The 26,391-nt window shown below is 43.8% G+C and overlaps 1 protein-coding gene across 1 annotated transcript in view; it reads right to left on the bottom strand.

Annotated features, from left to right (window-relative positions):
- The window catches only part of fads2 (fatty acid desaturase 2), a 71,810-nt gene that overhangs the window by 37,017 nt on the left and 8,402 nt on the right, over window positions 1-26,391 (bottom strand). Inside the window, exon 2 of the mRNA XM_041197789.1 lies at window positions 12,465-12,575. Within this exon, the coding sequence (XP_041053723.1) occupies window positions 12,465-12,575 (111 nt within the window). The remainder of the gene's footprint in view (window positions 1-12,464; window positions 12,576-26,391) is intronic.

Here is a 26,391-nt window from a genome sequence, read left to right on the forward strand (position 1 = left end):
CAGGACAGTGGAGGATCTATGCAGAATCATTAGTCTACTCCTCTTAATAATAATTCAAAGTTGTTCAAGTTGAATTATCTACTAGTCCAAATTAAAAATAAGTAATAAAAAGGCTCGTGCTTTTTTTATTAAAATTACTCAATATATGTTACTTGATCATTTTTAAAGGAAACATCTTTAAATTATTAGTAGACTGTATAAGCTTCCTGTACTCCAACCCAAAATGTTCCTCAGCCCCAACTTCAAAGCACCCCCTATCACAGTACTAATATTCTCATCCTGCAGTTTCCATAAGGGAGATGACCAATTTAGTTTTACTTGCTGCCACATTACTACTGTTGACCCAAATCCAGCTCACAGCGGGCCTTTTAGAGCGAGATAACAAAAGAACCCAGATTCTAGGCAAGTGTCTAACTCTATCCCCTAAACAAAACAACACAATTCACTGTAAAGAACTGTTACATCATAGTACACCTGTCCCTTTGTTAAACAGCAGCAAGAGAATCCAGGAATGACTTATTTATCAAGGTACTCATATTGGTTTTAATGGAAGTGTCAACACATGATGCCTGGTAAGATTGAATTTAATGATCAGAAACAGTTTAGATAGTGTACTGAGGTCTCCTTACTGGGAGATTATTTTTTTGCTTCAGTGTATCTTGGTCAGTTAGTTGCAGAATTAAATCACTCTAACCTATCGCAGTAATATGTCTCAGTCCCAATCTCAGAACAGCACCCACTACTGCACCAGGCTGGCATTTCTATTTTCTACAACAACTACCCTTAGGCCTATGCATGCTGTTTTTGTAGGCCTGTGCCCATTAGCAATTGGATTAAGACTGGCTAAACACATTTCACACAGGACCCTTACATTCACCAGGGAAGAACTTTGCCTCATCATTCTAGGTCCCAGAATTGGAAGATGAGTGTCTAACCCATCCCGCTATGCACGTCTCCCCCATACTTGCTTCCGCTAATTTTAGCATATTCTGGGGTCTGTTTAGGTAATTCTCTCTGTGCCACTTTCATTTCTGTTATACCTCAGGAAGCACATAACTCTATCACTCTCTTGATTAAGGCATGAGACTGACATTGTTGGCTCTCCTCAGATATCAACTTTGACCCATAACTAAACATATCACAGCAGCAAGATCACACTGATCAGATTCAGGATACCAGCAAGTTGGGGCCAGGGTGGGGGTAGAGAGGAAGTATAATAGAAATGGCAGCTTAACTTAAGATGGGTAATTAGTTGAAAAAAAGCTTGGATTTTAAAATCCAATACATTGAAGGATAATGGAAAGAAATTCCAGAGTTATGAGCTCCAGAAACCAAGGAATTAGTTACAGAATAATGCACTTAAAATTGAATGACTGATTTTTCTCATCCTATCGCACTCAATCTGAGTGAATCTGCATGGAATAGATTAAGAATCTCATCCTAGCTTTCAAGTTCCTCCCTGGTCTTGTTTGAGAATTCTTCAATTATTTTCTCTAACCTGCTGCCTGCGTAAACTCCCCTCTTCCTCATCAATTTAGTCTTACTCACCGAAATTCCCTCTCCAAACCCTCCCACCTCTTTCTTGACTTTTAAAACCCTTCTGTTTTACTCGAATTTGTTTTGTTTCTTCTTGCTCAATCATTACTCATTTCTTTTCATCCAGCAAAGTGCTCCAAGACCTCACTACACACAAGAAGCATTATAAATTGTTTGTTAAAGCACTTCAAATCACATACATTACAATAACTGCCTGGGCAAGTGTTGCTTTTGTTTTTTTAAAGTGAAAGAAACTGGATTAAAACTATTCATCAGGAATGGATAGCAGATCCACTTAATCAACCTGTAAATGAGTAATTTAACACAGTGTAGAGCAGTATGGAGTGAATGAGTGGATTGGCTCTGGAGGTAAAAGGGACAGAGTTCAAAACCAGGAAAAGGAACGTCTCCTCTCCGTGCTGTCTCTAAGGATCCTGTTTGAGATACAGTTGTTTGTTAAGGCATGTCTTTGGAACAATAAGAGATCTTTGCTCTCCAATGTGTACTATACTTGGCGGGAAACTATCAAGAGAATTCAATTCTGCATCTGACCAAAATAACTGATCTGGGATGAAAGGCTATAGAGGAACTTTACTTTGAATCTAATTCATATGCATGTGGTCTTCATATGCTTGGAGCCAAAAGTGGAAATATCTTCAAATTCTAGCCCTGACATTCTTGACTTCAATGTGCAGAAAACAAAACCATGTTCTGAAAATTAGTAGGACTACAATGATTGAGGTGTTGGCTCCAATCCACACAAGTACAGACTGTACACGACAGCATAAAAGGAAGATTGAATTCCTTTTAGGTCTAGTATTATACAAAACCCTTTCCAGGTGAAGTAGCAACTAGAGTGCAGAGTTACCAATATCATTCATTCAGCATTGATAAAGAGATACCAGCCCTGTACCGTGCAGTAGTGGAACCTTTAGATCACAGGTAACTGGAGACTCAATTCATGCTTGCTCCTTATTTATATTTATATGCTTTTCTATGCTACTGAGCCTCTTATGTGGTATCACTGTTCCACTTTGAACAGAGAAGAAGTAAACTTACTGCCCTCATTCCCAGAACCTAAAAGCAACTCATTATAGTGTACCAGGATTCTACAAAAAAAGTGTGGGTGTTACGAAAGTATAATAATTCTCATAATATTGCGATTTATTGTGAAAGAAGGTTAACAGTGAGGTTTGGATAGCTTGTGTGTGTGTGTGTGTGTGTGTGTGTGTGGGGTGGTGGGGGGGAGGGGGAGTTAATTGAATTGGAGACAGCTGGTCTGGAGGCTTTGACTCATCAAAAGAAGCTAGGTTTGAAATGCTAACTACCTAAACATGGCTGAAGTCTTAGAATGTAAGGTGAGGAGAATTTGCATTTTTAGATAAATCAGGGCAGTGTGAATTTCAAAGAGATGGTAGGATGTTTACACCTAGCCAGATAAGCTAGGCCAAGCAGTGTGTTTATTTTTCCCCAAAGGTTACTGACAATATTAGCACCATGAAAAGATCTATATTATGAGAAAGGTAAAATCGCAAAGACATATGGGAACAATGGAATTTACATTAAAAGGGAGAAACATGTATAAAAGGAGAATGAGGGTGTATCAGGGAAGGCATTGCAAGATCTAACAGAAGTGTGAGAAGCTTCCAGTATTTGTGCCTTAAGCCTGCTGTCTACAGAAACCAAAGCTGGGAAAAGCTACTTTAAATTCTACTGTCCAGGATATTGTGTTGACTTGCCTGGATCAGTTTAAAAGTTTTTTTTTTAAAATTGTTGCCTTAACTGGAAGCCAGATTAATCAGGGGTTTTAGGACTTGTTATAGTAGAAATTTGTAGACCTATGTATGTGCTTGAAATTGTTTCTTTTGTTAATAAACATTTAAATTTAGTTTTCTAAAAATCTCAAGCCTTGGTGGACTTATTGCTTCTGGATTCAGGGCATGCATCTCAAAATAAATACAAATTGCAAAACCATCATGATCGCATGATCAAGTTTCCCTCGTGGATTTGATCTGCCTGGCACACATCATCTGCCACATCATAACAGTCGGTGCAAAAAGCTGCATTACCAAACATTGCTCATTCAAATATAACATTTAAATATGGCTTTGTGCTCAGCATTTTCTGAGCATGTTGTCTAAAGCGGGCTGGAAAAATAGGCTAAGGGGAAGGTCAGTGGATGCGCAGTGGCAAACATTTAAGCAGATATTTTATAATGCTCAGCAAAAATTTATCCCAGTCAAAAAGGAGGAGGATTCAATGAGAAGGATAACACACCTATGGTTAACAAAGGCAATCAAGGAGAGTATCAAAAACTAAGGCATACAAAACAGCGAAAACTAGTGGTAGGCCAAAGGATTGGGATTTTTTTTTTTTTAGGAACCAGCAGCGGATGACTAAAAAGCTAATCAAGGGGGAGAAAATTGATTATGAAAGTAAATTGGCAAGAAATATAAAAACAAACAGCAAGTCCTTTTATAGGCATATAAAAAAAAAGAGTAGCTAAAGTAAGCGTGGGACCCTTGGAAGATGCGACTTGTGAATTGATAACGGGGAACTGGCAGGTAATTTAAACCAATATTTTGCATCGGTCTTCATGGTAGAGGGCGCTGTAAACATTCCAAAGGAGCTAATGGGAGGGAAGATCTTGTAACAGTCTCTATCATGAGGGACAAAGTATTTGACAAACTAATGGGACTAAAGGCAGACAAGTTGCCAGGACCTGATGGCCTGCATCCAAGGTTTTAAAGGAAGTGGCTGCAGATGTAGGTCGAAATATTCCAGAATTCACTGGATTCCGGGAGGGTTCCAGTGGATTGGAAAACCGCTAATGTGACGTCCCTGTTCAAGGAGGGAGACAAAAAGCAGGAAACTGTAGGCCAGTCAGCCTAACATCTGTTGTAGAGTCCATTTTTAAGGAAGAAATAGCAGGACATTTAGAAAAGCTTAACACAATCCAACAGAGTCAACATGGTTTTGTGAAAGGGGAATCATGTTTGACAAATTTGCTAGAGTTCTTTGAGGATACAACAAGCAGAGTTGATAAAGGGGAATTGGTAGGCGTAGTGTATTTGGATTTCCAGAAGTCATTCGATAAGGTGCCACGTAAAAAGTAATTGCACAAGATCGGAACTCATGATATTGGGGGTAATGTATTAGCATGGATTGAGGATTGGTTAACACACAGAAGACAGAGTTGGGATTAATGGGTCTTTTTCAGGTTGGAAAGACGTGACTAGTGGAGTGCCACAAGGCTCAGTCCTAGGGCTTCAATTAGTTACTATCTATATTAATGACTTGGGAGGAGGGGGCAGAGTGTAATGTATCCAAATTTGCTGATGATACAAAAATGGGTGGGGGGATCTGGGTGTTCTTGCGCATGAAACAAAAAATTAGCAGGTAGGTACAGCAAGTAATTAAGAAGGCAAATGGAATTTTGGTCTGTATTGCCAGGGGTTTGGAGTTTAAAAATAGGAATTTCTTGTTACAACTGTACAGGGTATTGGCGAGACCGCACCTGAATTTCCGTGTACAGTTTTGGTCCCCGTATTTAAAAAAGGATATAGTGGCATTGGAGGCAGTTCAAAAGAGATTCACTAGGCTGATTCCTGGGATGAAGGGGTTGACTTATCAAGAACTGTTAAACAAGTTAGGCCTTTTTTATTAGAGTTTAGGCAAATGAGGGCTGATCTTATTGAAACGTACAAGATTCTGAGGGAGCTTGACAGGGTAGGTGTTGGGATGATGTTTCCACTAGTGGGGGAATCTCAAACGAGGGGACAGAGTTATAGAATAAGGGGACACTTATTTAAAACTGAGATGTAAAGGAATTTCTTCTCTGAGGGTAGTGAATGTCTGGAATTCTCTACCCCAGGGACTTGTGGAGGTTAGATCACTGAAAGTATTTAAAGAGGAGGAAGGTAGATATTTGAAATAATCGGGGAGTTGAGGGCTATGAGGAACTAGCACGAAAGAGGGGCTGAGGCCTGGGGCAGATCAGCCATGATCTTATTGAATGGCAGGGTAGGCTTGAGGGGCCGAATGGCCTACTCCTGTTCCTATTTCTTATGTTCTTAAGTAATTTGTTTTATTTTAATGGTATTGCCGTGGTAACATGGCCTTATTGTCTGTGCTTACATGGTTTTACTTCGAGGAATTGGCAAGATTCATGGAATTCTCTATCGTGGTTCTTGGAGCTCAGTGAGAAATCTGGCAATAGGTAGGAAGAAGCAGGCTTGTTTTCTCCATGCTTTATTAAAAGTGGACCACAGGAGCTAGAAATTCAACTGTCCTGTTTTTTAGACATGGGGCTGTGACTCATGACTTGCCCCAACCAGTTCTGAATAAAGTGGGCAGCATACAAACTTGGTGCGCTGACCGCATTATCAGGATTGTAGTGTAGGGCCAAGTGGGATCCTCACTGCTGGATTCCTCTGCACTGCCTCTGTGGTCAGCAGGAGGATGAACAGCATTGTGCTGAGAGCACACAATGCAGCCAGTGCTCTATTCTTAGAGAGAATATACACTGAATAATGGTGCTGGCGTTTAACAGATGGAAAATGGGACATCCAGGTTGAGTGATGGATGTGGCACTGGAGGCCTTAGTGATGCAAGTGGGCAGGAGGAGAGATGTCAGGATCCTGCAGGGGCCAGAAAACCCTCAAAAGACCACTCTCAGACAAGATTGGGAGCAGGTGGCCATGGTCAATTCCCAAGTCTGGACCCAAGAACCTGACAGGAAATGCTATAAGGATTCATGTGGGTGGTCAAGATCAGTAACTGTGTCTTCACATGACATCGCCTATCCACTACACCACCAACCTCTCATGCTGGCTCAATGCACCACCCATCACTCACCCAGCAGCACTCCCTGATACTCAGGACTCACGCCTAATATTCAGATACTACACCTCATCTTCGCACACTTACCAATGTTATCAATCTCACACCCACCTCTTCCTGCCTCCACATAGCTCCAACTATTCAGATCTGGCAGGCACATCACCCAAACACCAACATTCTTCACTTTCTCCTTAGCTTAAGATGGCATACAATAGAAGGGAGTAGAGGAGAACCAGCAAGTGTCAAGGACCTGGAATTCCAAGCCCTCTGGGGGAAATGGCACTCAGCATCATGGGGCCCGCTGCGATAGAGCCTGTGAAATCGGCCATCGCTGAGAACATTGATGAGGGTGGCATGTTCTTACCCCTTCTCAACTCCCATTTCACCCTCAATCTGCTATGTGGGATGATATGAACATGGACCTCTTGCTTCCCACTACATCCCCCTTCCGAGTTCCTGCTTTCAGACACTCAGAACCTTCCAGCCACAGAAACTATAGGAGGAGAGAGAACGCCACATCACTGATGAAGAGACCCCTCCACCTGACCTGACACTTGTAGTCACCAGCTCAGATACTGGCACTGTACATACCTTGGAGGCTAGTATAAAGTTGGGATCAGCACATGGTGAGTCATCCAGGCACGAGTTGGCTGCCGCAAGACCAGGGCAAAAGGATGGTTTGGTTGCCAGCCCACCAAAGGACAAAGTCGAACATGAATTCTTCTGCGAGGACTCAGATGAGGACTGCATTGGGGTAACATACAGCAGAGGACTAGTGGGTATTGCAGAGATGGTGGGTGCACTGACTGGCATGCTAGATAGCCTACTATCACTGTAAAGGAGCACAGAATTTTAACGGCCCACCAATTGCACTTGTTGTTTGAAGAGTGATGTGCAGATTTATTGCCTGGACTTGCGTGGTTGGGGTGTTATCAGGATAGCGCTCCTTCAACGCCTTCCAGCACAGGGTATCCTTCTCAGGAAACACCCCAGCAAAATGGCTCTAGGCAGCTGCAGCGTTGCTGGAGTCGCTGCTACGGATATGAAGTTCTTGTCCCAAATTTCTAAAAGGTCAGTAAAATTCTGTGTAAAAATGATACAAACTGGGTGATATTTTTGGCTGTAGGGAGTGAGGGCAATGACTTCCATCAACCTCTCACTGGGCAGCTTGGATAGGGAATTCAACCTCATGTCACAATATTTCTTTGCTCAACTCCCTCATACGAGGATTAAGCAGTTAATGACAATTAAGTCCACATCACAAATTAAACTTTGCATTTGAAATCTAGGCACTGTTTATTTTTAAGCGGTTGAGCAAGTTCAACCTCTTGTTCTTTTTAGGCAAGTGTAAGTAAAAAAAATATTGGAGGTAAAAAATTTCAGCAACAGCTGTTTGGTTACCTCTCTGCAATTCAAGTACACTAAGCACCTAGATAAATGAGCACATGTTTTCGTCTCTGGTCTCAAGGTCATTTGAAGTCTCAGAGTTTCCTCATCAGTTATAGGTCAGTGTAGTACAAGAACCTGCATACAGAGGAGCTCGGGACATGTACTTCACCTCCAAATGCCCCGGTGTATTGCTGTGCACCACATTTATTCATTAACAATGTGTCATGTTAATGGCTTTGCCATAAAGGCTGCTGTGCCCATTGCAAAACTGGCTTCCCCTCCTGGTCATTCTGGTGATAGGCTGGAGTGCTCCTTCCCTAGCTGCAGTCTCTTCTTGCTGCAAATCCATCTCATACCTTGGTTCAGGACCTTGCACTAGCACAAGGACAAAGTAGATCCCTCCTTTGTGCATTTAGGAGTTCTTAGCCTTGAATAAAGCTGTTTGAACACATATTATACACAAGAAACTTAACCCATATTGATGCTTCACTGCTATTAAAAGAAAGAGCTAAATGTCTTTCTCTCCTCCTGTATCAAGGCTCACCAGAATCTTTAGGTACTGACAGATATGAAAAATTGGGAGAGATGTTCCTTGTAGTTTACAATCAGTACAGTTAAGATCCCCTCTTCGACATGCAAGGTTATAATTTCACACCTAGGAACATCACCATCGTTATCTCACTGGTCAGTTGACGATGATAAGTACAGTGACTTAGATCCATGTAACATGGTGTCATTTTACGATGCAGCTAGGAGCATGGTGCCACTGCAATCACACATTTTATGATTAATTGTACTGTTCACCTGTGCTGCTTAGGAGTTGTTTCTACTTTTTTTTAAAGACTCTAGGATGCAGGCATCAGGTTCAGAGGGGACTTGTCAGCCTTTAGGTCCATTAGTTTTCCCAGGACTTTTTCTCTATTGATAGTGATTTATACTCCTCCCTCCCTTTTGCCCCGGTGATTTCTATTATTAGGATGCCTCCCTAGAGGATCTTTCACTACGAAATTAATTAATCGTGTCTCATTACACATTACCAGCTCTCAAACAGGCTGTTCCCCAATTGGTTCCATAACATATTGTTCTAAGAAACAGCCCCGAATAAACTCTGAAATCATCCTCAAGGTTATCTTTGGCAATTTGATTTGTCCAATCTATAAGATTAAAATCACGCACAATTATAGCAGTACCTTTCTTACAAGCCCACATTATTTCTTGATTTACACTCTGTCCAACAGTGTAGCAACCTCAGCAGCAGAAGTGTGCTATGGACACTGTGGCGAAATAGATTCATTCATCAGGGCAGGAAAGGGGGTGACTGGCATCCCAGGTTCAAGTACCACACCTCATAACTTTGTAATTGCCTAAGTTTAAGACACTAGTTTGAAACCCAAGTTTTCCACCTTCATCTCACTGCCATCTCATATCCATTCTGCTCTCATCCTCCACAAATGCTGTTTCCCCCATCCCTCATACTCACAACTCTCTGCTTTCTCTCCTTGCAGAATAAAGCGTAGAACTCCAGGAAGAGGGAGAACACTTAGGCTGGCCCTCCAGTAAGAGTCATCCTGACCACTGTGGAGAAGGTGATGGAGGTCAGCAAAGTGGTGGAGTACATGGCAATGGGGATGGAGAAATGAGGTTCTCCCAGGTACTTGGAGATATAATCAGATATCATGTTGTCACACAGCATACAACACTCACTCATGTTGAACTGATGTCAGTGACTGAAATATGATCACCTGCTCAATGATAACTTTGAACCCTTTCCCCTTGTCCGTTCTAATTCATGAATTCCAACGCCCATGGTTCCTTCAAGAGTTATACAGGAGATAGTGCGAGAGAAGGCGGAGGGGTTCTCAAAGTATCTTGCAGACTGAGGAAGCATTTTAACATGACTCATGCGCACCCTCTACTAACTCAGATAAATACACCTTGCTGAAGTCTTCAAGGTATGTTGTCACTCAGTTAACAACACATCACAGATGTAGTAGAAAGGTTTGGCACATACAGGGTTCATTCAGAGTACAACACCGCCCACACAATGATGTAAGAAGACACATGACCGAGACCCAGGGGTCAGTGAGGTGTTGAGCAGAGATGGGTTAAGACCTAAGCATGGAGATAGCTCCTATTCTCTACTCTTTACTGTATATGTGAAAATAGTTCCACTTATTAATAAAGACTTACAGTTAACCTGAAGACTACAAAGACTTCTTTAAGAGAAATCGTTCTGTAACCAACATCCTCCTAACAAGTGAGCAGCAGCATGCGTTAGAGACAGGGACAGTAGTGGAGAGTCCATGGAGGGAACAAGACATTCCAAGCTGGGTGCAGATGCTAAGCCTTGGAGATCATCGATAAAGGCGAGTATTCTGGGAGCAGCAGCAGAAAATGTGTGAAGCCCTGTCAGCAGAGGCACTGTGATGACTGGAGGAGCCCACCTTTATCAGAAATATCATGTTTCGCTCATTTGTGCTGATGTCCACCTCCAGGGAAAGAGTGGCCACCTGCATGGAGAATCAGATGAGTAAGGCAACTGAGTGGATGTCAGCCCTTTAACTCAGTTTACCAGTTTAAACAGGAAGGAGGAAACTTCACTGTGGCCGTTTCAGTGCTTCAAGAAGTGCAGCAAAATGCCCTCCAGCTCTTGGTTGCCAGGGAAGTGTGGATGGACGACGAGAGAGGGAATATGGGAGGAAGGGCACATGGAAGTGAGGACTCTGCTCAAAGCACTCTCACTCCAATTGCCTCTGCCCCTCGTTCAGAGCCCCTCATGCTGACTCCTGTTCAGATGGTCAAGTCAGCCCTTGGATTAGGTGCAGGTGGGAGAGTTTTTGACCAGGTCCTCATGGGCTCCAAAATCCAGAAGACGCTGACCACAAATAACTTAGCTGACAGAACAGGGAAACGAACAGCCTGACTCAAACTCGCCTGAAGACATAGGGGTAGCACGAAGAGAAAGTAATAGGAACAGTAGAGAAATATTTTGTAGTTTAACAAGGGAAATCACTTGAGTGTTTAAAAATCCATCACGGTATCAATATTAATAAACCTTAAACTTTCACGTCTCCATTGTTCATTCATTCACAATATTACCTCACACGTGCTGAGTGACTGTGTTCTGACCAGAGTAGAAATGAGGAATTAGTATCAATGAAATGGAAGGAATATTGACAGTGAGAATGCTTTATGGGTGGAAGGGTGAGAGGTCCCAGTGGGTTGACCATTTTTGTGCCATATGGTTTCACAGATTCAGGTTACCCAAATTGTGCCTGTATGAATTTCTCACAGGGGCCCTGGCCACATCAGCCTGCTTCTCCTCCTCCTCGTCCAAAGATGCAGAATGATCAACACTTTGTTCCTCCTGCAGCACTATGTCATGCAAGGTATATCAGACCACCATCATTCCAGACACCTTTGCTGGTACATACTGAAGGCAATTGAATCATATCTTCACAATCCAATGGCTTGCTCAATAACCACTCTTGTGCTCATGTGGCTCCAGTTATATCTTTCCTGTCCAACAGTTGTAAGGCTCCTCACAGATGTCATCAGCCATACGATTGTGAAATCCTGCAGATGTCACCATCAGATCCCTGGAAGGAACCAGAGGTAAAGAAATTTGAGGCAAACTCACTCAAGACTGTGGTGACCTTATTGGCCACTGGCAATGAATGCCTACCTGGGCCACTTGGAATGAGGTCTTGTTCCTGGATACTGTAGATATCAGCAACCACCTGCTGAGAAGCTTTGAGCCGGCTGAGGCACTGTTACTCAGTCTTGTCCAGAAAGCCAATCCTCTACCTGTGTTCCAGGCACTCACCATCTTAGAGTTGGGAGTTGTTTTCATCTCCTCTGTTCCATGGAGCAGCAATTTGCTGAGACAGCTGCTGTCATTGCTGGTGTTGTTCCTGCTGCTGTTGGTGCTCTCTTCCTCATCAGAGGCTCAAGAAAGAGATACATAAGCTGCTCCGATACAGGTGAGAAGGCTGGTAGCAGGGAAGTGCAGTTAAGTGTCAAAAAAAAGCTCAAGGTGGCAGAAATTACCTGAGTGTTGGAAATCACCTCCAAAGCAATGGAAGCACACTCTCAGAATGAGTCCTGTGAGAAAAAAAGTGTTTCACTTAAACAAGAAGACAGCTGTCCTGGTTCAGTATTTAAAGGGAATCCAGCCCATCAATTTCAGAATGCAGGGTTATATCCTCACAGTCAATGGCCACTTTCCATTTGATAATCCCTAACCTGCTGTTCCCAGGCCTGGGGAGGTGGGATGGGGGTGGTTCTCATGCACCTCAAACTGCCCTAGTTAAATCTGTAAGTCCATGGGGTTGTGTTGAGTTTCCTGAAAAGCTGCTACTTTTTTTGCATCCTTAAGTCCAGCCCCCTTCATGCATTGACATCCACTCACCCTACGCCCCAGTACTGGTTAAAACTCCCCCCTCAGTGTACTAAAAATTGCAAGCAGGGGAAGTGAAACTCTTTCACGTTCATGTTTTTCTGAGTTTGCTCATGCTCTAATGTATGGAGAAAGGAGGTACAGGAAACACATTAAAAAGGGTCATTGCAAAAATGAAAGAATATCCAGGAAAGCACTACTAGTACACATAGTTAAAAATTGCTGCTACAGAGTCACAGGAAAATTGTGACAACTTTGTTCAAACTGACCAATGTCATAAAATAAAACAACATCTCACCTTTTTCTGTCGGTCTTGGCTGGGCTCCCCTGGAGCTAACTCGCCAATCAGAAGAGGCTTCAAAAATTTACGGACAAAGATAAGGTCTGGGTGGAAAGCCTGGAATGCATCCTGAAAGCAAATATATATGAGAGTTTTCAGTGCAAGGGTGGAAATCATTCAACACTGGTAACTCGTGTGCATCAAGCCAAGGCATGTTAGTGCTGAGAAATGGAACAATGTGTCAGGTTTTGCCCAGCATCAGCACCCAGGCTAAGTGCGATATAAAATTCTCTCTGCCCTGCTTCAACAACATTCATCAGCTAAACACTGCAGAGGGCCTGCCACTGTAACAAGCCTCTATGATTATCCTCTGAAAATGCCAAATCTCCATCAGCTAGTGGCAAAACAAAGGGTAGTTTTGAGCTCCGCAAACTGTAGAAAAACTGTCCACTCATTTCACACATAATCCTTATACAAATACAAAGCTATAGTCACCCAAACTGCTGCTCATTAAATTAATTTTTGACTGCCCTAGGGCAAAAAAAGGCACTCTTTCCAGAAAAACAAGATTCCATTTATAGATATTCCCAGTAGTATTTTTATTGCTTTAATGAGCTTTCAGTTATCATGTGCTTGCCTGCACTGTGGAAGTCTTTCTGTCTCACCTCCTTTCTCCCCACATTTGAAAGCCTCCTCTTTGGCTATGCCTTTGGTCATTTCCCCTTACTCTGTGGCTGACTGCTGTTCAGCACCTGTTTTTCCCCAGGCTTGACTGCAGGGAGCACCTGAGATGTTTAAGAGATTTTATATAGAAGTGCAAGTTGTTGCAATGTACATGGTCAGTCCTCAGTCTGTCATCTCATCCTTACCTGTACACTTCAAATTCTTTACCAGCCTTTTTTTTTGTAGCGATACTGTGGCTGTTGTACATGGGCAAGCAAAGTGGCCGCTACAGGTATATCTAAATCTAAGAACTGTTCTAAGTGGGTCACCAGCATTACTGGTTGACATAATCTAGCAATGGCTCGTTTTAAAGGACCTACAGCAGAGCAGTAGTTAATAGAAAGCGGCTGCATCCAGCAGTTACAGCCCCAGGAATCCTGAGGTAATGTAAAATTAAGAACCGCGCATTACTATAAAATAAATATAACCTGGTGCAGTGACTTTGCATGGCTCAGAAAAAGAGGGTGGAATTTTATGGCCCCTTTTAATGGCGGGATTTTCCAGTCCTGCCAAAATCAATGGGCATTTTGCGGCCCCACCCCTACCATGCCAGGGCGATAGAATTCCACCCGGAGAGTCAGTGTGCTGCCACAATCTTTACATATGGATAAGCAATATGTAAATGGAAAATGATTCCTGGTGGTTGCGTTGGGACTTTTAAAAAAAAAAGCCACTTAGTAGCTTGGTCAACTAACAGGTTCTATTGCGTTTTAGCTCAGCAATTACCATTGAAAGGGAAATTGATTGGTCTATTTCTGTGCTGTGAAGTTCTGCGTATATCCATTTAATAGCCTGAATTTAGTGTTGCCTGGCGAGTGCAATCGGTGGGACCAGAAGCGGATGTGAAATCTGCTCCCGCCCTTGATCAGCTCCAGACAGCACTGACTGGCCAGTTAAATGCTGGCCAGCGTGAAACGCATGCTGAGAGAGGCTCAGCACTACCAAGGGTGGCGGGGTGCGGAACGGTGGGAAGAGGGCAGGTGCTGGAATGAATGGAGCTGTGGACAGGGGGTTTAAAAGCAGCTCCCTGAGGGATGATATGTATCAAGGATCTGCTTCAGGGAGGTGCTGCAATTTTTAAAGGAGCAGCCAACTGTATTGATAAACTATGTAGGAATGTGAGGCTAAAACACTAGCAATGCCTTCTAGACCTGGAATCCATGGCAGGTGGCTGGAGCCAATCAGACTCCTGCTTTTTGGATGAGTGCCTGTGAGTGCCCGTTGGGAGATATTGCTGCCATGTGGTGGAAAGAGGAGGGCTCCACACCTAACTAAGAAGGCATGGCTGGAGGTGGCAACTCTGGTCAGTGGCCATGATGTAGTCAGAGGAACCTAGATGCAGAGCAGGAAGAGGTTCAATGACCTTCTGCGCTCTGCCAGGGTGAATATCGAGTCCCCGTGTAACCATGTGGAGATGTGTTTGTGTGTGAGACAGCATTTGTTGGGGCTCTTGGTGTGAAGCCCCGAGCTTAATTTAGCACATCTTCCTGTGCCCTTAAAGACAGCATGTGAGTAGACAAGATGGCTGGCATGTATGCAAGAGTGAAGTGCTGCAATGTGATGGGCACCTAAAGTTGCAACTATGGCCTGGGGGGCGGGGGGGGAAGGGGTGAGGAGAGAAGCAGGCGGAGGATGCAATATTCTGGCACTTGGACAGAGGGATCTAATTAAAGCACTATTGTTCTTACAGGAGAAAAAGGAATCACAATGTAGAGGAATGAGGATAGACAAGTGATGGTGTCTCAAATCTGTTGTTGCTAAGTCAGGTGGAGGAGCAGATCCTGGAGCTGGCTTGTGAACGTGGAGTCAGGTCCACTAGTTGCAGAGAGGCAGGGATGTTGGAGGAGGGCAAGAGTCCAGTGGACAAGGGAGTGATTGGGTGAGGGTATGAGAGATGTAGGACAGCGGTTGCAAGCCTGACAGGTGAAATCTACCAATCCCTGTTGCTTGTCCATTCAAAAGTCTTTGGTCAACCAGATGTGCATTCTGAGAAGCAACCAGAATGCATGCTGCTCAAGATTTCTGTATGTCCCCCCTCCCTCAGAATGATCCAGAGGACCTCCCCTTGACAGAGGATGATCTGCAGCCATATGCACCTGCATCACATCCTCCCTCTGCACCGTGCACCAGCACAAATCCAGGCATATTGGTGGGCATGAGCACTCCGGATTAGATGGTAGACCACACTGGGGAAGGCATGTCACAGTTTTTTTGAGGAACTGGCAGAGGTAGAGAGTTCCCAGGGCACCGACAGTCGAAGGATTGCTGGAGACCGGGGCAATGCCAAGCCCGAGGCAGATGAAGAGCCTCTGGAGTTGTCTATTAAATGGCAAATGTTGGATGTCCAGTGGGATGCATGTGAAGACCTGGCAAGGATCCCTGAGGGTCTGTATGCCATGCTCTCTGTATTGGAGGAGCCCATGGAGAACATGAGCACTGCGCTGAGTCAGAGCTCTGAATGCACAGCATCCTCCATAGAGAGAGAGTGGTGACTCTCGTGGAGAGGCAGCTCCAGGAACTCAATCAATTCTGGGTTGCGTTCAGCTCTGCGAGCCCACACACTGGCAGTGACATCAGCAGGTCAGAGGTAGATGAGGCATCTGGTGACTCTGCTGGCAGCCCGCCCTCACCCCCATCTCTGGTGAGCAGGGAGGTTGTCTGATGACCTGTAGCTCCATGGACCTGAGGGCTCCTCTCAGGGTGCTCTTGATGATGGCAGCAGCTCCTGCAGCCTTCTGCCAGTGACCACTGCATCTGAAGAGTCTGCGATGACTGAGGAATGCCCAGCCTTGGCACTGGACTCTCTTGCCCAGTCGGGGCCCATGCAGGCCCCAGCAACCAGAGGACGGTGGTCAAGGTCATCAAGGCCACAGGGGCAACAGAGTCAGCATCCTGACTCCAATGCAGCTGCCAGCGATGGGGAAGCACCTAAATGTAACACTCTTAAACGGAAATTTAAGTCACTATGATCACAGAAGAGGATTCAAGGGAAATTCATTTCTCATTGACACTTGTGTAATGATTAATGTATGTATATGTCACAATTCACTATTAAAATGTGAGATCAGTCAAAAGGCCATATTGTGCTTATGTAATAGTTATGGAGGAGGCCTGGAACTCTAACATATCATCTGGGTTGCAACGTGTATTTCAGAGGGAGGGACAGGAGAGGATGGTGCCAAGAGGGCCTCATCAGCACAGAGCAGTAAGGTGGTGGTAAGGTCTGTCAGTGATCATTTTGGCTCCTGGCTTTGGACCCCTAATGGAAAGTCCTCTGAATCAGAGCCTCCCTGGCTCCTATAAGCTCATCATTGCTGGATGTTGCTTATCACCCTGGAGCTGATCAGGCTCCTCCTCAGGTTCAGCGCTGGGCACATTGGGCGGAATCGTCCCAGGTTTGCACTAAGTGCAGTAGCGGGTGAGTAAAACGGCTGGCCGCAATGGCGGGTTTTCACACCGTATCTTCCCAAACCTGCCATATTACTTATGCATTCCCAGGAAAATGCTATTTCCATGGTGGGTGGACGAAGAGAGCCGCTTCATCACATTGAAGTCCAGCCGCATGCATACATCTCAGTGCTTCCAGCACACATCTACTGCAAGGAAGATGTCTGTGAAAGGCAAGAAAACTGCAGCCCCCACGCTTAAAGATGGGTCACTGGAACTCCTTTTGGATGCCCGTCGATGTCCTTTATCCCCACTCTGGCTGCAGGATGGGCAGTGGCATTACCAAGAAGGTTTGTGAGGCGGTGGTCAATGTCAATGCCCTGCAAAAGAGGACAGCCACCCAATGCCACTACAGGATGAATGGTCTCATCCGTTCCAGCAGGGTAACCTCATCGCTCTCAACTCTCAAACCCATCACACATCCACAGGGATCTCACAACGCAAGGGACAACACCACTACCTCTCACATATACCCTCACATCTCTATCAGGCACATATCCTCATTCCTGTCCATTTCTCCGCTCCCCATACAAGCATTCCATGTAGTGCCATACATCCTGCTCACAGTTTCTCCTTCTGTTTTCATGCAGGAGAAACCTGCTTGCATCAGCAGAGAGAGGTTCCAGACTGGGGTTGGAGTGGCCCACATTGGCCCCTCACTCACTTTGAGGAGTGTGCCATTGTGCTGACTGGTGAGGATGTGGACCCTGCCTGCGGTGGTGGGAGGTCGGCAGTGAACAACATCCCTTCCTCAATGCAACTGAATGCTCTCTCTCCTGCTTTTGACTCTGTTGTCATGTACTACTTATCTCTACTTTAGTTCACAGGGAGCTCTGCCAAGGGCCGACATCCACAGCCAGCCACTCCCTCAGCTCCATCCACATCCTCACATGCAGCCAAGAGGACACCTCCTCCAGTGAAGAGGTAAAATAACCAGCCTTAAAAGACCCATCGTCACAAAGGGAGCAGCTGGCCCACGAGTGATTCTGAAAGGAAAAGTGTGCATGTGGCAGGGCTTTTCAGAGCCTCATACTAGCATTCTTCTACACACACGGGCCCTTCATGTTTCACACTCATCTCAATATCCTGAGCATTTTCAATGCTGCCTGCTGGGGTTCGCTTTCAGTTGTCCATCTGAGCTGACCTGCATCTCCACCCACACACTCATCATATTCCTATGTAGTTCATTATCACGCCACTATAACTCTTTCGATTTGGACAGCATGGTGCTAATTTGGTTTTACTTTCGCTCCCTTGTCCTTTACCCTCCCCCAGGTTACCCATTTCCTTTCCCCCCCAATCACAGTTGAGCACCCCCAGCATCATATTCCATCTCACCTCCATTGACTACCAGCCCCAACCCTTTTCCTTCTGGGGTGTCCAGGTGAATGTGCACATTTCCTTCTTTCCTGAAAATCGCACCCACATCAACATTCACCTCCCCGACTTCCTCCTTCCTAGCCCCCAGGGTCCGAGTCTGCCTTCGGGTCCTCACCAACCACCTTTGCTGTTCCTTCTATCGCTACCGTCAAACCCTCACCCTCCCACCCTACAGTCTCACTCTGCCCTCTATCATTCTCACCCTTCCTCCATGCCAAGCCCACCTTCAGTTCACTCTGCAGGACTTATCTGACCCTTCCCATGCACCTGCACATCACCCACCTCTGCACACACACACAACCCCCCCGCCTTTCCCGGACACCCTCCTCTCTCCAGCTACACTCCTTCCTCCCCCTGGACACCCTCCCCTCTCCGGCCACAGCACTTTCTCCACCACCCCCCCACCCATCAACCTGACCCCATTCTGACCACTCATTCCTCCCAACCTGACCATTACCTTCCCCCCTCCTAACCTGACCCCATCATGATACCTTCATTCTCCCCAACCTGACACCAATATCACCCCCCAACCTGACCCCTTCCTTCCCCCTCCCAACCAGATCCCATTGTCAAGAAGATATGTTATTGCAAATTATTTTAAAATGAAGTTCTAATGGATGTGTGTGTGTGTGTGTGTGTGTGTGTGTGAGAGAGAGTGAGAGAGTGTGTGTGTGTCTTAATTAGATTAAAGCCAGCCAGTCTGGGTGCTTTGATGTATAATAGTTCTGAGAAGTTAATTAGGTAAACGTAAGGAGGGTAGAAGATGTTTTCAATTGTAACAAAGTAACATACACCAAGTTGGTGTGCTGGAAATTGCAGGGAAAAGCTGTTGGAATTATTGGGGTACAGAAAAGTTCTGGAGGTATAAGTACTGTGGGTTCTGACGTTCAGTCACAGGAGAAACCAATGGTTTGTGTACAAGTAAAACAGGGAGGATCAGTGATAGGTAAAGAAGTAGGAATGCGCTCACAATTTACCCAAGAGAATTCTGAGGAAAAGGTTACAGAAATTTTTACAAGATTTTGTGTGTGAAGGGAAAGTCTTTCCATGTGTACAGGGTGCAGTAGGTAAAGATGTTACAATTTTAAGAAACACAAGGGCTAGTCAAACCCTAATGTTGCAGGATAGTGATATTTGTTGTTCAGAGTGAGTATGGCAGGAACAGATGATACCAAGTGGAGTTCATGGAGATGCTAAACCTATTCCATTGTGGAAGGTAAATTTAAAAAGTAAATGGAAAACTAGCGAAGTGACTGTTGGAGTAGTGGAAAAATTGTCCAGTGCAGGGGCTCAATTTACCCTGGGTAATGATATAGCTGGATTGCAAATATGGGGGATGCCTATGGTAGTTGTGTAGCCTGTAGAAGTGTTGAAGCAAGAAAAACAAGGAGGACAGGCAGAAAGAAGGTATTCAAATCCAATTAGCGGCAATGTGTTTGATTACATTGTTCAGAAAGACACAGGACAGGACCATTCAGCTGAAGTGTTTAACTGAAGACAATTAATTGAGTTTCAGCAAAAGGATTTGCAATTAAAACAGTTATATCAGACAGCTTACTCAGAAACAGAGGCAAAACATTTTCCAGAATGTTATTACCTTAAGGTAGATATTTTAATGAGAAAATGGAGGCCAGATCATGTCTCAACAAATTAAATCTGGAAGAAGGGACATTAGGTTCTGAGGATTGCTCATGAAATTCCAAAGGGGAGGGGGTGTGCATTTAGGAGTTAGAAAAGGCACAGGCAAAAGTACAGAAACATTTTTATTGGCCAGGATTGCATAGGGATGTAGTCAAATTCTGTAGAACGTTACACTTCAGATGATAGGGAAACCACAAGCAGTGATTAAGCCGGCAATTTTAATGCCAACGCCAGCATTTGAAGAACCTTTAACTAGGGTCATGGTTGATTGTGTAGGGCCCCTCCATAAGACTAAAAGTGGAAATCAGTATTTACTGACAATAATGGATGGGTCTACCGGGTTTCCTGAAGCGATGCCTATAAGAAATATTACAACTAAGAAGATTGTGGAAGAGTTAACTACATTTTTTTTTGAAGATATGCTTATCTAAGGAAATAAAATTTGAACCCTGATCTGATTGTATGTCACAGATGTTTAAGGAGGTAATGGACAGTTTGGGGATAAAACAGTTTAAGTCAACAGCTTATCATCTGGAGTCACAAGGACTTTGGAAAAGTGACATCACATTTTAAAAATTATGATGAAAGCGTACTATCAGGATTATCTCAGGATCGGGGTAGGGGAACTCCATTCTTGTTATTTGCTATTAGAGATGCTCCTAACGTATCTGGTTTTAGTCCTTTTGAACTAGTTTATGGTCATGAGGTAAGGGGACCACTGAAAATGATTTATGAGAAATTGGTGGGTCAAAATCCAGAAACTACTCTCCTGGATTATGTATCAAACTTCAGAGAGAGATTAGACAGAGCAAGTGAGTTGGCTAGGGAACATTTAAAGATATCACAACAAGTGATGAAAGCGGAGGCAGAGAAGAAAGCTAAAGCTCAGTTTTATTGCTGGAGAGAAAGTGCTAGTTCTGTTACCAGGACTGAGTGATGCATGAAAGGCAAGGTTTAGTGGGCCTTACAGGATTAAAAAGAAATTGAGTGAAGTAAATTATTTAATAAATACTCCAGATAGAAGAAAGAAGTGGAAGATGGGTCATGTGAATATGCTTAAAAAGTACTTTGACAGGGAAGAAGAACAAAAAGGGGCTGTTAGTAGTAGTAGATGATGAAAGAGGTAGAAGTGCAAGACTCCGAAATTTTCCTCTAAACAAATTGGATAAAGAGGAGTACTCAAAAGCTTAAATGTTATATTGAGTTGCCTTCCAGACAAGTGTCAAAGTGATTTGGAAAAGCTATTGCAGTCACACAAACCCCTATTTGTGGGAATAAGTTGGGGAAGACAGATTTATCTATACATGATGCATCTGTAGAAATTTCATCTTCAATAAGGCAACATCCTTGTAGATTAAATCCAAAGTTATCACAAGTACAAAAAGATGACTGGTGTGAGAACCAATCGCCCTGATGCATTCAGGAGGCGTTCTCCATAACTTCAGGTTGAGTTCTGAAAAAGATACTACATCCAAAAATTCATCTGTTCCCCCCACTAGAGCCAACCCTAGGTTACGGTGAATCAGGGTGACCACCCCAGGCCCCGCGCTTCAGCATCACGGTGTCAAATGTATACTATTCCGAACTAGTTAACGTCTTTAAAGCGGGCGTTTGGGCATATAGAGTCCAACCTGCAGGGTAAGTCACGCACTCGCTGTGTTTATTTTCAGTCCCAGGCAACTTAAACCCACCGCTTATTTAATTTTTCTTCCAGTACGTATTTGCAACTAGCATTTGCTTAACATTGGAAGATGGACAGTCACACTTTATTGAAAAAAAGTCGAATTACTTATTGCTTTTAAAGTTGAACACAGTGAATGTCCTCATTCCAACATTTAAGCCAGAATTTTGCAGCACCCCGCCCCCCGCGGCAGATTCCATCACAGCAGGGTCACGAGGACTCGAAACGTCAACTCTTTTCTTCTCCGCCGATGCTGCCAGACCTGCTGAGTTTTTCCAGGTAATTCTGTTTTTGTTTAGGGTTAGCAAGCCATTGAAATTTCCGTTCATGCCGGAGAGACCGGAAGATCCCACTGGCGTGAGGGGCTGGAAAATTATGGCCTTAATGTTTTCTCCAGTTGGGGTGTGGGGTGTGTTAGTAAAAATGTTATTACGGAATTCCACGGAGATCATGGATTCCTCCTTAACAAAAGGACAGGCAACAATTATGTTCAGCCTTGGAAGCAAGATATAGTTTTACATGCGACACAGTTATCACAGTTGATAGTGTAATACGTGCTTGTAACCCAGAGCTCAGTAGCGGAGATGTTGCTGGTGCTCCTTTTCACACACGCGCGCACGTACACACCCTCAGGGGCCCAGCCGTCAGAGGAAACTTGTCTAAAAATGTTATGGGGGAGCCCACACTGTGATTTGCCCCGGCCCTGCATCGCACTAGGGACGGCCCTGCTCCTCACAAATGCCAACTGACCCTGGAGTGTTTTCAGCAGTTTCTGTTTGAGGGTAACTCCTTGCCTCTTCAGTCTTCCTTTTCCCTTCTGATCCAAAGACTTTTAAAATCCAAGTCTGGCATCACAACTTCATCTTCCTTGTCTACTCTCCTCTTTCTCACCTTTGTGGTGGTATCCTCTACCAAGGGCCTTTGTCCTTCAACAATTCAAGGGAAGAGAAAAGAACCGATTTAAATTTTCAGTTTCTCCTGCCTCACAAACCTGGAAGTTTCCTGGCTAGATAGTAGTCATCCCTCAGCTGATCACATGGTCTTGACATCATCCTGTACTCCCATGTCAAATACAATCAACCTCTTGTTGCTGTAACCCAGTGATCTACAGCTAGCAGCCAAGTGCCTGGAATGTGCAAGTTGTATTGTAGCACCTGAATTTTAAAATTCTCTACTTCTCTCCCTTGCTTCCACAGTGAATTAGGCAGTTCTGCTCTTTTGTGTTTAGATTGGCTCACTTTTTTCTTACTGAATAATTTTTATGGGACATTTCAAGCATGTATGCACTTGAGTTTTATGTTCTGCATTAAACAATGATGCACCAGTACAGAATCCAGGCTTGGATGCCGTCAGTATGCAGTGCCATAGCCAGACTCTTCACCTCAAGTGATCGTCGTACAGATTGATCATGGACTCAAAAGACAACCATACATGGACTTCCAGTAGAGATCTCTGGATTATGATTAAAAGCAGGGATCCTAATTGATCTTGAGGACAACTGCAGTTTCCCTTGCTACTGCCTTGACTGAGACTAGCTAACCCAGTACAGACAGACAGTGAACAAACCAGGGATCTTCCTCATCTGTACAACTTGACTGCACTCTGCCTTAAACCAGCTGATCCATGGGGAGAACCTGGATTTACTTCTGAATACTAGTTGATCTCCGGCAATATGGTAAATCAGTGGATTGACAGGGGTTATTTAAGCCACATAAATACCTACTTGGCTGCTAAGGCCACAACATCCAATTACTGCAAATAGTTTGTAATCTAGCTTGAATGCTCCTATCTTCTTTTAAGAATTCTGTGAGGTGAAGGGGGTAGTTTTTCTGTACCAATTCATAGGTAGTTGTAAATCCCTGGCTTCTCCCTCGTCCAGAGAAAAAATAAAAATCAGAAAAACTAAAATTAACTTTCTTATTTAATTAAGATTGTTTTAACTTGTGGCAAACTTAAGAAAAACTTTTACCTATGCACACTAACATGCAGATTTCCAGTGATGTTGCTCACTGGAAGTTGGAGGATGTGGTGTTTTAGAACAAAGGAGAATTACATCATGTGGTGCACAATGTATTATCCGATTGTTAATGTACAGGTGTGTTGAACTTGGTTTGTTCTTTTAAAACCACAAGGTCTCACTTTAAATAGGCACAACTAGAAACTAATTCCTTTTATATAGAGATATCTAAAAGATGAATGCTTGTCATTTGCTGTATATCTTAATAAAGATAATATATTTTTTTAAAAAATCACCAGAGAACGAAGTGTGAAGCCTTAGTGCTTCAGACACATCTGAAAACTTTTATACTGGCAGATTTCTCAAAGTCTTGCTCATGATTCTTGTTTTACAAAGGTTAAGAGCATGGTATTGCACAGAGTCCTGGGTTGGAATCACACCTAGCACAAAAGAAGATGGTTATGGTTGTTGGAGGCCAATCATCTCAGTCCCAGGATATCACTGCAGGAGTTCATGTTAGTGTTCCAGGCCAACCATCTTCAGTTGCTTCATTAATGATCTTCTCTCCATCATAAGTTCAGAAGTGGGGATGTTCAGTACAAATCCTAACTCCTCAGGTACTGAAGCAGTCGGTGTCCATATGCAGAAAGACCTGAACAACATTCAGGTTTGGGCTAATAAGTGGCAAGTGACATTTGTGCCACTCAAGTGCCGGGCGCTCTCAGCAAAAGAGAATCGAAACATCTCCCCATGACATTCAATAATATTACTAACCTGGAAGTTACCACTGACCAGAAACTGAACTGGACCAGCCATATTAAATACTGTGGCAACTAGAGCAGGGCAGAGGCTGGGAATTCTGCAGAGAGTAACTCACCTCCTGTCTATTCAAGTATGTCTACCATCTGCAAGGCACAAGTCAGGAGTATCATGGAATACTCTCCACTTGCCTAGATTAGTTCAACTCCAAACAACACTCAAGAAGATCTACACCATCCAGGACAAAGTAGCCTGGCACCCCACGACTGATACAACATGGCTACAGTGTACCATCTACAAGATGCACTGCAGCAATTTGCTAAGGTTCCTTCAACAGCACCTTCCAAACCAGCAACAACTTAGAAAGACAAGGGCAGCAGACGCATGCAAATACCGCCACCTGCAAGTTCCCTTCCAACTACATATCATCCTGACTTGGAATTACAACACCATTCCTTTACTAATCACTGGATCAAAAGCCTGGAACTCCCTTCCTAACAGCATTGAGAGTACCTACACCACACTGATTACAGCAGTTCAAGGCAGCTTACCGTCATCTTTGAGTAATTAAGATTAGAGCAAGCAACACCTAAATCCTATGAATGAATTTTTAAAAATTCTGAAGTGTAGGTGTGTGCAGTTTAATGCATTCCTTTAAAAGGTCACAAGGTTTAATTACCTTGTTTTATTTAAAGTAATTAGGAGGTCAGATCAGTTTCTACATTTATTTCTAAATTTGGCTCCTGAAATCAATTTGAAGGTATTTCATCTGCCGCTCTCTGATTCATTAAAGACCGAATGATATGATTATGGTGGTGCTTACTGTAAGTCAGAGGTTATGCTGAGCAAATAGAGGTGCTGGAGTGCAGGAGAGGTGCAGGTGGCCAACAAAAGCTTTTGGAAAGACATTTGAGAGAGTTGCTCAGAGTGAGTAGCATATTTTTGATTCAATCAACTTTCCCAGGAACATTGCAGAATTTTTTAAGGCGGTGGTGGGGGGGTGGAGACTTTGCATTTGTGGCTAACATATACCAGAAACTGTAATAGTACCAATTGTTTGCATTTCCATCCATCACCACATTTCCTTTGCCACACTTCTACATCAGATCCAATTACAGACAAATTTCTTCTAACTGACTTCCTTCTATATTAAGTTAGATGAAAATAAATTCCTAAATACAAATTGTTGCATTAATCTCAACCTGCTGCTCAATATGAGTCATGTAAATCAGTGGATCTTTTATTTAATCATGGCAACTGATTTAACAATCATTGAAACAAGTCAAATGGTGACTTTAGAAAACTAGAGTGTTAATATTTTCAGGCTCAAATTCCATTATTGTGTGCATGCTTCCACAGGAACTGTAAATTAGTGGCCATAATTACTTTTAAATATTTGTTTAATGATTTTTTTAAAAAATTTTTGAAGAGGAAGATTGTAGGGCAAAAAGTTCCAGGAAGGTATGATATAGGAACTGCCTGTGGCAATTTCTGAGCAATTCCCTGTTGGATGGTCTTCAAACCCTTTGGCCCGAGCCCAGCTGTTCCATTGCGGCTCCAACACTGGCATCTATCCAGCAATGTGGAAAATTGCCCAGGTATGTTCTGAAATCAAAAAGTAGGACAAATCCAACCCAGCCAATTACTGCCCCATTAGTCTACTCACAATCATCAGGAAGGTGATGGAAGGGGTCATCAACAGTGCTATCAACCAGCACTTCCTTAGCAATAACCCGCTCACTGACACTCAGTTTGGGTTCCACCAGTACCACTCATCTCTTGACCTCATTACAACCTTGGCTCAAACATGGACAAAAGAACTGAACTCCAGGAGGTGAGGTAAGAGTGACTGCCCTTGACATCAAAGCAGCTTTTGACCAGAATGTGGCACTAAGGAGCCCTGAAGTCAATGGGAATCGGGGGAAAACACTCCACTGGTTGGAGTCATACCTAGCAGAAAGGAAGGTGGTTGTGGTTGTTGGAGGTCAATCATCTCAGCTCCAGGACATCATTGCAAGAGTTCCTCAAGATGGGGCTGAGGACACTACCATCTTCAGCTGCTTCATCAATGACCTTTCTTCCATCATAAGGTCAGAAGTGGGGATGTTTGCTGATGATTGCACAATGTTCAGCACCATTCATGACTCTTCAGATACTGAAGCAGTCCATGTCTAAATGCAGCAAGACATAAACAACATCCAGGCTTGGGCTGACAAGTAGCAACTAACATTCACATCACACAGTGCCAGGCAATGACCATCTCCAACAAGAGGGAATCTAGCCATCAGCCCTTGACATTCAATGGCATTACCATCGCTGAATCTCCCCACTATCAACATCCTGGGGTTACCATTAAC

The sequence above is a fragment of the Carcharodon carcharias genome, chromosome 10 (assembly GCF_017639515.1).
Source record: "Carcharodon carcharias isolate sCarCar2 chromosome 10, sCarCar2.pri, whole genome shotgun sequence".
Taxonomy (NCBI): Eukaryota; Metazoa; Chordata; class Chondrichthyes; order Lamniformes; family Lamnidae; genus Carcharodon; species Carcharodon carcharias.